This window comes from Pinus tabuliformis, chromosome 2_1 (assembly GCF_031772625.1).
Source record: "Pinus tabuliformis cultivar Carrire ecotype Pingquan chromosome 2_1, CPIR1, whole genome shotgun sequence".
NCBI classification, from domain to species: domain Eukaryota; kingdom Viridiplantae; phylum Streptophyta; class Pinopsida; order Pinales; family Pinaceae; genus Pinus; species Pinus tabuliformis.
In genome coordinates this window covers 439,090,052-439,101,022 of record NC_142299.1, presented here as the reverse complement: position 1 = coordinate 439,101,022, position 10,971 = coordinate 439,090,052, and the positions used below count along the sequence as shown (strand labels likewise).

The 10,971-nt window shown below is 41.6% G+C and overlaps 2 protein-coding genes across 2 annotated transcripts; one reads left to right on the top strand and one right to left on the bottom strand.

Annotated features, from left to right (window-relative positions):
- Positions 1 to 1,459: 1,459 nt before the first annotated feature.
- Positions 1,460 to 3,935, bottom strand: LOC149200803 (cytochrome P450 85A1-like). The gene is made up of 6 exons (XM_089401076.1): positions 3,326 to 3,935; positions 2,896 to 3,162; positions 2,742 to 2,828; positions 2,304 to 2,326; positions 1,801 to 1,855; positions 1,460 to 1,489 (listed from the first exon to the last, which is right to left on the bottom strand). The coding sequence occupies exons 1-6, from the start codon at positions 3,473 to 3,475 to the stop codon at positions 1,460 to 1,462; spliced, it is 612 nt and encodes a 203-aa protein (XP_089257202.1). The 5' UTR covers positions 3,476 to 3,935.
- Positions 3,865 to 10,581, top strand: LOC149200802 (disease resistance protein Roq1-like). Its single transcript, XM_089401075.1, has 7 exons — positions 3,865 to 3,913; positions 4,023 to 4,130; positions 6,891 to 7,521; positions 7,635 to 8,724; positions 8,850 to 9,125; positions 9,278 to 10,351; positions 10,426 to 10,581. Exons 1-7 carry the CDS (start codon positions 3,865 to 3,867, stop codon positions 10,579 to 10,581), a joined length of 3,384 nt encoding a protein of 1,127 aa, XP_089257201.1.
- Positions 10,582 to 10,971: the final 390 nt, after the last annotated feature.

Sequence of the window (10,971 nt, the reverse complement as noted above, 5' to 3'; positions counted from 1 at the left end):
CCAGAAAATGCTTGCTGCACTTCGGAAGGAGTACTACTGGCCAAGAATGAAAAGACATGTAGCTGAATATTTAGCGCGATGTTTAGAGTGCCAGCAGATCAAGACAGAGCACCAACACCCGGCTGGGTTATTGCAACCCATACCAATTCCGGAATGGAAGTGGGAGATTATATCCATGGATTTTATAACTAGGTTGCTTAGAACAAAGAGGAACAATGACTCTATTATGGTGGTAGTTGATAAATTGAGTAAAGCATCCCACTTTATTCCAGTGCAATCGACCTACAGGGCAGTCCAAATTGCACACATATTTATGCAGAATGTGTTCAGACTCCATGGGCTTCCAAAGATTATAATATCAGATCGGGATGTAAAGTTTACATCCGCTTTTTGGAAAGCACTATTTGCAGAATTGGGTACACAGTTGAACTTTAGTATAGCATACCATCCCCAGACTGATGGACAGACGGAGAGAGTGAATCAGGTGTTGGAAGATATGCTGAGAGCATGTGTAATGCAAAAACCGACTCAGTGGGAAGATTACCTACACCTGGTGGAATTCGCTTATAACAATGGATATCACACATCAATTCAAATGTCTCCATTTGAAGTCTTGTATGGACGCAAATGTCGGACGCCCTCAAATTGGAGTGGCCCGGAGGATAAGTTAAGGTTGGGACCCGAAATGCTCAAGGAAATGGAGGACATGGTCAAAAGGGTGCGAGCTAACCTGAAGGCCGCTCAAGATCGGCAAAAGAATTTTGCAGATCAGAAAAGAAGGTTCAAAGAGTATCAGGCGGGCGACCACATTTATATAAGAATACAAGCCAAGAAGAGTACTCTACAATGGAGCAGTTGCGCTAAACTCGAGTCTCGTTACTTTGGACCTTTTCAGGTCATGGCAAGAGTTGGGCCAATAGCTTATCAGCTAGCTTTACCAAGCCACATTAGAATTCATAATGTCTTCCATGTATCCATGCTTAAAAAGTATATTTATGACCCTAAGCATGTGATCAAGTGGCAAGATATACGGGTAAGAGTTACTTTCAATTGAACTAATTGGAGAAGTGTCAAGAGATAGAAAACTGACACTGTTATTGTTTGCAGGTCGAACCGGAAGGAGAGGTCTTGGTCGAGCCGCTGAGAATTCTCCACCGGAGAGAAGTACAGCTGCGGAGACGGGTTATTACCCAAATTAAAGTGCAGTGGCAGCACTATGGGCCGGATGAGGCTACTTGGGAAGATGAAGAGCTTTTTCGGAAAGCTTATCCGGAGCTGTTTGAGAACATTAGACATCGGGACGATGTCCAAACTCAGGGGGAGGAGATGTGATGACCCCGTAAATGTAATTATTTAAAGTTTACTGTGGTAAAAACTGAATGACATTGAGGAACTTATTTTCTTTTAAGAGTAATCTGTTAATTTTAAATATGCATTAAAATAATGTTTAAAGAATTACTCAGAAAAGCATTGGGCTCCCAAAAGGGAACTGGAAAAAGAAAAAGAAAGTAGTTAATGAAACTGAAATAACCACCTCCTCTAACTCGAAGGATTTCCAGGAAAAGAAATGGGGGGTGGACAGTTTTCTCTGTGCTGTAGAGACAGACAGAAGAAGAAAAGGAAAAAAAACCTTGTTTTGGACTAAGTCTGGTAGTGACTAGATAGTCAAGCACTAAGTGCTGTCTTACTGAGGATTGTGATCCGATAAGGGTAAGCTTATGGGGAGGCTCAGGTCCCAGAGGACAAGTCTCACGGATGGGTGGATAACGAGCTTGACACAAGAATTTACAGGAGACTTACTGAAGAGATTTTTCCACCGGCAGCAAACAGGTAAGTAGCTAAACCTCTGAAGTATCTGCAGTTATTTACACAGTACAGGTAATTTAGAATACCTATAGCTAACAACGACAAAATCTCTAAAATACTGGTAGATAGTAAACTGTAGCTGTTTATGCAAGATTCGAAATGCATACTTTTATGTTTAAATAAGTACCATAGTTATTCGCACAACTGAAATGGGAAGATAAATTGTTATAGTAACATGAATACGTTAGCAAGAGATAGGGTTAGAGCATGATGGTCGGGTAACATGCGAACAGACCCAAGAGTCCTGTAGTAGGATCGACCCCTATCATATAAGGAGCATAGAAAGCCAAAGTACCATTAACTGTGTAACTATAACCTTGAAAAGAACTCCTTTAGATAGCTCTCAGGTTGCTAGGTCTGAAGGACGGTAGAGTCGAAACAAAACCCTTAAGACTCCATTCGGGTCAAGTCCGCGATAGGGATGACTCGGTGGATACCTGCGGCTGGCCGTAGCCGGACTCTGCCAATATTCTTTTCAAAGATAAACAGTTCGAAGACAGAACCTAACCTACGCATGGATTACAAATAATAACCAGAATCTGAGCAGTAATACTGCAAGCAGACTTTCATAGCATTAAACCTGAATATGCGACAGTGTTATTCATTAACATATAAACAGTATTGGTTCATCAACATAGAGATGGTATTACTTCATCAACAGATGAACAACATTATTTTAACGAACAAAAAAAACTAAAATGTATATATTATATTTAAGCAAAGGCATTTTTTAAAAATTTAAATATTATACCTAACAAAAAAAACTCTTAAACCAAATGAAAGAATATAATATATCCTAACAAAATAGTCTAGTATCAAATTTTGCCCCCTAAAACCCCTTTGGAAACAAATCTGGTTTATGATGATTCACATACACTCTGAGTAAACTTCATAGACTTGTAGTCATCCCAATTGACAGTTTCGCCCGGATTTTTTCTCCTCTGAATTGCTAGGTGTTCTTCCTGCAATCAGACAGTCAGGTTTATGTATATATTCAGAACAAAAGCCTTAGATCTGAGAGATACTCACTCTAAGCTCTCGGAGAGCCTCGGGACTGTCATGGAGATACTTGACAGCCATCATGGTTGTGGTGGAAACTGTTTCGTAGCCAGCATTGATAATAGATATTAGTAAATCGAAGACCTGTTCATCTGTGAGCTTGCAATTAGCAGATGCGCCATCTGCTTCTTCTTCTTTGTCATTGAGAAGCATTGCAATCATATCATTATAAGTGTCCATCGAAGCCCTCCTTTCCTTGAGCACTTCTCTCAACATTCTCAGGATATTTTCCCTTGCCTGCACATAATGAGCAGTACGGGTGATTGATTATTCTTCAAGTTTCCAGAAAATCCACCTAAAACGTTCACCACTAATGCATATTCTAGTTTAGGGTTCACAGCATTTGCCAAACTCTGGTGTGTAGAAACGCATTACAGGTTTTTGGGAGTGATTTACATACCTGGAAACCACGTTTGTAGCTGGTACCAGGAAGATTTATAGGCATGGAAATGGTTCCTTCCACGAGTTTACAGAATTCTGACAAAAATGCCTCTGCCTTCGGACCAGACTTGATACTCATTACCTGCTGTAAAGACAAAAGCAAAACCATCTACAGCCACCGAATCATGGATAGTTATTATTATTTATTGGACATTATTATATTTCTTGGCCATCTTTATTATAGATTCCTAAATTTGATGGGGAAGAACTAGGTTAACAATTATTTTTACTCTCTTTTTCTCCTGGTCCTTGGGATTTCATTATTTTATTTCTTGGCGATCTTCACTGCGGATTCCTAAATTTGATAGCCAAAACAGAGCCTTCATTGCTTCATTCATTGTCTTGAGTTTTATCCCTGGAAGACCGAATTTGAACGGCGAGGTCATGATATTCTATAGTCTGCAACTTCATTGACAAAACAAAACTGAACAGAGAATCAATATGCAAAAGAGCGGCCGGCCTTTTTGAAAATATTTGAAATGATCGCGGGAGATACAGATGTGTGATATTTTTCCGGTTGACGAAGCTCTGAAGAAATTCGAATGTGGTGGCTGAAATATAGATGAGCCCTGAATGAATAATATTAATGTCGTGATTACTATCATTGCATAGGAGGGCACTAATTGCATTGATCTGAACCTTGGGCAACTCTGCAGGAACACGGGCGCTGGAGGCGGGCAGGAACACGCATAGCGGGAACTGGGTGAGGAGAGATAGATGCATGCCCATGATCAATGGTCTCGGTGACTTCAAGCTCCTGTCAGGTGAGTGTAAGGACGGAGCATTATAGACGTCAAGCTGAGTGTAAGGACGGAGCATTAACTTTTCTATAGAGGTGGATTTAGGCATCGCCCAACCATAGAGCTCTTTTCTTTTTGGCAATTGTCTATAAGGCTTGAAAGCATTTCTGGCGGATTTTTCCGGTGAAAATCCGGCAGCAATTTGTTGGAATTCCAAGTTTGATAGCTAGTTTCTGCACAATCAAAGCGTCGTAAGAGTTTTTCAGGACGCTGAATCTAAATATACAGTTAAAAAACCATTTTAACTGCAACAGATCATGATTTAATCTCAATTTCTTCCACCAAATTCCATCACCGAAATCTCCAAAAAAATCTTATTATACACAACTCATTTCTTTTGATCGCCCCTCCATAAGGTCTCCATAGTCGGTCAACACCATGACCCGTGCACTCAAGTTCTCTGCTCCTCAAAACAAAATCGGAGCAGATCTCGATCCACTACCCGGCTTCCGCCGCAGTTGACAAATCAGACCCTCTACCTTAGATCAGGTCGGTCGACCTACGCCAACTCGGCCCTTTTCACGTTGCTTTGTCAACTGACTCCACGCGCAAACAGAGATCTAATCAATTCGATCAGTGCGCACACCGATGCCAACTCGTAAACCTAAATGTTGCCACAACAACCTCCACACCACGATTTCGCAACAGATCTACGACCTCCGATGGCTTATCTAAGAGCAAAATTCGGCTACACACCCGGCGCAAGCTGCCGCCAATCGACCTGCCCAACTTCGACTGCAATCAAGCCACCACCAGCATGCAGATCCACCATCCAGCGCTGGCTATGTGGATCTCAGTCCACCGCTGCACCACACCTCACTGTTGCGCCCCGAGACCACGGCTCTGCCACTACCGCCCTCACCGTTGATTGGCCTGATCAGTGGAGCCATATATCGTGCCCCCACGATTCCACTGCACTAACAATCTACAAATGCGTAGCCAACGGGTCATAAGTGCCAAAACTTGGTAGTGTTCATTGTTCTGAATCTGCACGTCCATGCAAACCGCAGTTCGACACTCTCTTGGAATGAGCACCGCTCCACGAATTCAAAGCTGCTGACGCCCTCGATCACTATTTCCCTGCGGCTGGCTTATCCGATCAACAATATCTACACCGATCTCCCGGCTTGCGCAACAACCTTCCACGTCGACCAGGAGGAATGCCCTCTCGAGAAAGTTGTGGCGAAAAAGTGTGATCGTGCATGAAAATGATCGTGGCAAGAGAAAAATCTACAACTCTGGGGAAATTGAAAAATCAACCATTATCAATGTTGAAAGGAACTAATTCCAACTAGCACTATTATTAGAGCGGTGAGAATTCGACAGATGATTTAATGTAGGTTCTAGAATTCATTGACAATGAACAATTAGGGGAGCTTTGAAAGGAACTAATTCCAACTACCACCATTATTACAGCAGTCAGAACCGGAACTAATTCCAACTACCATTATTACAGCAGTCAGAATCCGGACTAATTCCAACTACCACCATTATTACAGCAGTCAAAATTCAACAGATAATTTAATGCAAGGCAAAACTTCTTGAAAAAGCCACTGTCCCAATCAATCTCCAGAACTTTCTTTGTCCTGTATAAATCCCTGATCCACAAATAAAATTGCAAGTTGCTAAATTCCAAGTTCTAAATCTGTGCTATGTTTATGTGTTTAAGTCTCTGCTCTCTGATAATCAACACTATCAGATTTGATTGAGGGTAAAAGATTATTTGGATGATCGGTAGTGCGTTTTTTTAATTCAACAACTACACATTGAAATATCAACCCACGTGTAATTGTTTGATGTTTAAGTACATCACTAGTATCATTGAAAAAGCAATAATATCAATCTGATAAGTGTAGAAAAAATTTTTACAAATTAGTTTAGAAATTAATAGAAATTAGTTTTTAAAATAATAGAAATTTTGGTAAGATTATGATAAAATTTAGTAGAATTTTTTGAAAATTTGAATTATAGTTGTTAAATTCTAGGATTTAAAATTTTGGGTTAAAAGATTTTTGATAGTACTGAATCTATTTTTATTGTAAAAAGAATTCAAACACTTCAACATTTTAATTTTCTAATTTCTTTTTAAACTAGATTCCAACCAAAAAAAAATCTGGAAATATATAGCCATATGTATTCATCTATTCTGATAAAATTAAATTTAAAATCCAAATTCCAAACTTAATAACTAAAATTTAATAAATCTGTAACTGTGACATTGTTGTGCATGTACGTCTACTTCCTCTTAGCTTCTTCTGGTGGATGCCGGTGGTTTTGCAGAGTAAAGTGTAAATAAGGCTACTGAAAATAAGACATATTTTATGTTGGCGAGTGTTTTTCTTGTGTGCTGAAGGTTTTAATGTACAAGGATAGGTAACATCTGTGGAAAAAAATAAACACGATGCAATAATATAAACTGTGGTCGGAAGTTCATGTTTCCACGGTTCAATTTCCATCCAATTCATTCAAAAATAATTTAATAATAAAAGAAAGAAGAGGATAATATGGCGACTTGAAAATTACAGAAAGCAACCCTATACACCAGTATTCAATATTTTAAATAACTAGGTATTGATACACAGACAGAGTAGCAAAGGTGCAGCTGGTAACTTCATTGGAGTTGAGAGATCATTCAGTCAAAAATATAGAGGTTGAGCTCACATTCCCCAATATCTGTAACACATTTTCGTTATTGCTTCTCTGTTATTCTATATCCAATGGCAGATACGATTAACTTGACAACAGTTGGTGACGCTACTTGCTCGGCATCCTCCACCACATCCATATCACAGGGCAATAGCTGCAGCTATGTTTTTGATGTATTCATAAATCACCGTGGTCCTGACGTGAAGGAAGGCCTCGCCAAGCATATCTACCATCGCCTGAAAGAACATGGATTAAGAGTATTTTTGGACCAGCCAGAATTGGAAAAGGGAGATAGCGTGACTTCTCAAATCGAAGAGGCGATTCGAACTGCCACGGTCCATGTTGCAATTTTTTCTCCAAGATATGCTGAATCTAGTTGGTGTCTCAACGAATTAGTATCGATGTTGGAGTCGGGCTCAACAATTATTCCCGTCTTTTATCATGTCAATCCTTGGGAGCTTCGGTGGACGCGGATCCAAGATGGAGTTTATGCTCGAGCCCTGAGCATACTCCGGTGTATCCTTCTGTGTAAAGAGGACGAAAATGGAGCGTATGCTCGAGCTCTGTGCATATTGGAAAAGAAGACAACGATAGATCCTCAAACCAATACAGAGAGGCCACGGCATAACTCGAAAACCATTGAGAAATGGAGGAATGCCCTTTCTATTGTAGCAGACACAAGCGGCATTGACCTGAAGGCGTGTAATGGGTAAGAGCGCCCCTGCTTCTCCCTTCATAGCTTTTAATTTGGTGGATTAATAAGGATATAGATATCTTTTAGGCGTTCCTTACAGACACACATTTATTGTGGATATTATTCAGTGACGAAGTACTGCTCGTTGATGAGATCGTTGAACAAGTTCTGAAAAAAGTTCGCAGACCACTTCTGAATGTCGCTAAATATCCAACTGGCCTGTTTGAAAAAGTAAAGGATGTGGACATCACAGTGTCACTGCAACGGCAAAGCGGGAAGCCGAGTGTTGTGGGAATTGCGGGTCTTGGCGGAATTGGAAAAACGACCATCGCCAAAGAATTATTCAATCGGGAGATGTCAAATTACGATCGATCTTGCTTCTTGTCTGATGTCAGATCAGGAAATTTGCTTTCCCTGCAGAGTAACCTTCTTAAACGTTTGTGTCTCTCGAATGTACATATAAACAACATTGATGAAGGCATGGGGGCCTTCAAAAGGCATATCTCTTTTTCTAACCAGGTTCTCATAGTTTTAGACGATGTTGATCATATTAATCAACTAGATGCATTATTTTCCCCACTTAAAGATACTATCCATCCAGGAAGCTTAATTTTAATTACAACTCGCAATAAAGACGTGCTCACAAGCTCAGGGATCGCAGAGTCCTCTATTTACACGCTGAAAGGCCTAGATCGAGAGCACTCGCAAGAACTCTTTTGCTCCCATGCCTTTGGTCAGCCCCGTCCTGCGTTGGGATTTGAGGACGTGGTGGAAAAGTTTTTGGATATCTGCAATGGGTTGCCCTTATCTCTTAAAGTGCTGGGAGCCCTTCTTTGTGGAAAATATGATTTAGAATATTGGAGAGCGCAATTGCACAAAACCTCCAAAATACTTCCCAGCGATATTCAAAGCACACTAAAAATTAGTTATGACGCCCTGGATAAAGAGGAAAAACAGATATTCTTAGACATTGCCTGTTTTTTCATTGGAGAACACAGGGATACCGTCATCAGAATATTGGACGGATCCGGTTGGGAAGGATGGCTGGGTCTTCGTAACCTAGAGAACAGATGCGTGGTCGAGGTCGACAGTGAAAACTGTATAAGAATGCACGACCAGGTTAGAGACCTTGGCAGAGATCTCGCAAAGGAAACTTCTGAGCTTCGGCTTTGGTGGTTGACTCACCGCTTTCTTCATAATCTTTCTACGCGATCTCCTGTAAGTATTTTGTAGATTTCAACCGGCTTCAAAATAAATTTGCGTTAATCCTTTGAAGTTTTGAAGTATTACAACTTTGCAAGATTGACCATCTTGTTTCTAACAGTTCGAGGTGATCAATTCAGGTGCGTGGAATTAGCATGGTTCACGGAAATGTCTCTGAACAATCTCTGGAAACCCTTGCGGACAGCTTTAACCTAAGCAGCTTAAAGCTGCTTAGGGCTGAAGGTTATTTTGTTGAACGCCTATTCCGGGCTGGGCAGGTACCACAACTAATATATCTCCGCTGGGAGAATTGCCCATACTCGTCCTTACCTTCCTGGATTTCACTAAAAACTTTAAGAGTTTTATACATACAGAAGGTGAGCCACCTGCAAACACTGTGGCAACATGAATCTCAGGTAATCTTTTCTTTTTTCTTTGAAACAGATTTTTGTTTTGTTTTTCTCCAAATTATAAAAATTGCTTGCATTTGAGAATTGTCTTCGCATACCACAATGCCAGAATGTTCACATTTACAGTGTCGAACCCACTTTATTAATGTACATTGCAGGCACCTCTAGAATTGAGGGAATTGTATATTCGTGCTCCCCTTTCAAAAGTTCCAAAGTCTATTGGAACGCTGAAGCACCTCCAAAAATTTGTCTTGTGCGAGAGTCACCTAGAAATTTTGCCAAATGAATTCTGTCATATGGATTCCTTAAAACACCTTGCATTAAAGTATTGCTGCAGTCTGCAGGAGCTCCCAAACTCACTGGGGAACTTAACAGCTCTTCAAAGTCTTGACTTGGGCAGCTGTTTTGTTCTGCATACGCTCCCAGACTCGGTTGGGAATTTAACAGGACTCCAAAGTCTTGACTTGGACGGGTGCTCTACTCTCCAGACGCTCCCAAACTCGGTTGGTAACTTGACCGCACTCCAACGTCTTGACTTAGGTGGGTGCTTCTCTCTGCAGAGGCTGCCTGACTCGCTTGGGAACTTGACATGTCTCCAAAGTCTTGACTTGGGTGGATGCTCTAGTTTGCAGAGACTCCCAGGTTCGATTGGAAACTTGAAGGGCCTCCGAAGTTTTCACTTAGGCGGGTGCTTCTCTCTGCAGATGCTTGCAGACTCTGTTGGGAACTTGATCAGCCTGCAACGTTTTCATTTGAGTGGGTGCTCCGCGCTGCAAACACTCCCAGACTCAGTTGGGAATTTGGTGGGCCTCCAATATCTTGACTTGGGCGGCTGCTCCGCTCTGCAGATGCTCCCGGACTCGGTTGGGAGGTTGACAGGTCTCCAACGTCTTCACTTGGGAGGGTGCTCCGCTATGCAAACGCTGCCAGACTCCATTGGGGATTTGACGGGTCTCCAACGTCTCCACCTTGGCGGATGCTCCGCTATGCAAACCCTGCAGACACTTCCAGATTGGATTGGGAATTTGAGGGGCCTCCAACGTCTTCACTTGGGCCAGTGCTTCGCTCTGCAGAGGCTCCCAGAGTGGGTTGGCAACTTGACGAGCCTCCAACATCTTCACTTGGGTGGGTGTTCCTCTTTGCAGACGCTCCCAAACTCGGTAGGGAAGTTGAAGGGCCTCCAAAGTCTTTACTTGCGCGGGTGTTCTGCTCTGCAGACGTTACCAGACTCGGTTGAGAACTTGGGCCTTCAAACTCTTCGATTGGGTAGATTCTCCACTCCTCACACTACCCAAACCTCTCAGAGTCCGTTAGGAACATGACGGGTTTCCAAAGTCTTCACTGGCGCGGGTGCAACACCATGCAGAGTCTCCCACGCTCCTTTGGAAACTTGATGGGACTCCAACGTTTTCACTTGGAAGAGTATTGGAAGGGTGCTGCAATTTATAGATGCTGCAGTTGAGCATTTTCAGGTCGTTGGAAATGCAAGAGGTGTTTTAATGTCTTAAAAGGCAATGTTGTAGGTATTAAAACAATAAGCGGCACGCCTGGTTATTGCCTTGTAATGAATGGATTTTTTTGCAATTTAGAGATCTACAGTTGAGCATTTTGTGGCCGTTGGAAATGGTTGATGTGTCTTCATGTCTTAAACGGCAATGTCGTAGGTATTAAATCAATCAGACGCACGCCCTGTCATTGCCTTTGTACTGAATGGAATTTTTTTCTGTATTGGAGTGTTTAATGTATCCATTCGTGTTGGTTTTTGTCATGGAGTGATAATGTTGGCCACTCTTAAAGTAAATGTTTGTATATGTATATGTTAGATGATTTTTAAGATTAAAGTTAAACCTGT

Excerpts from the sequence above, each read along its gene's own strand:
- LOC149200803 (XM_089401076.1), bottom strand. The coding sequence starts at position 3,475 with ATGGTTTTGCTTTTGTCTTTACAGCAGGTAATGAGTATCAAGTCTGGT. Across the intron at positions 3,163-3,325 it reads GCTACAAACGTGGTTTCCAG|GCAAGGGAAAATATCCTGAG; the intron begins GTATGTAAATCA and ends CATTATGTGCAG. Across the intron at positions 2,327-2,741 it reads CTATGAAGTTTACTCAGAGT|AGTCCGGCTACGGCCAGCCG; the intron begins GTATGTGAATCA and ends GAATATTGGCAG.
- LOC149200802 (XM_089401075.1), top strand. The coding sequence starts at position 3,865 with ATGTGTGATATTTTTCCGGTTGACGAAGCTCTGAAGAAATTCGAATGT. Across the intron at positions 3,914-4,022 it reads TCTGAAGAAATTCGAATGTG|GAACACGGGCGCTGGAGGCG; the intron begins GTGGCTGAAATA and ends GCAACTCTGCAG. Across the intron at positions 9,126-9,277 it reads TGTGGCAACATGAATCTCAG|GCACCTCTAGAATTGAGGGA; the intron begins GTAATCTTTTCT and ends TGTACATTGCAG.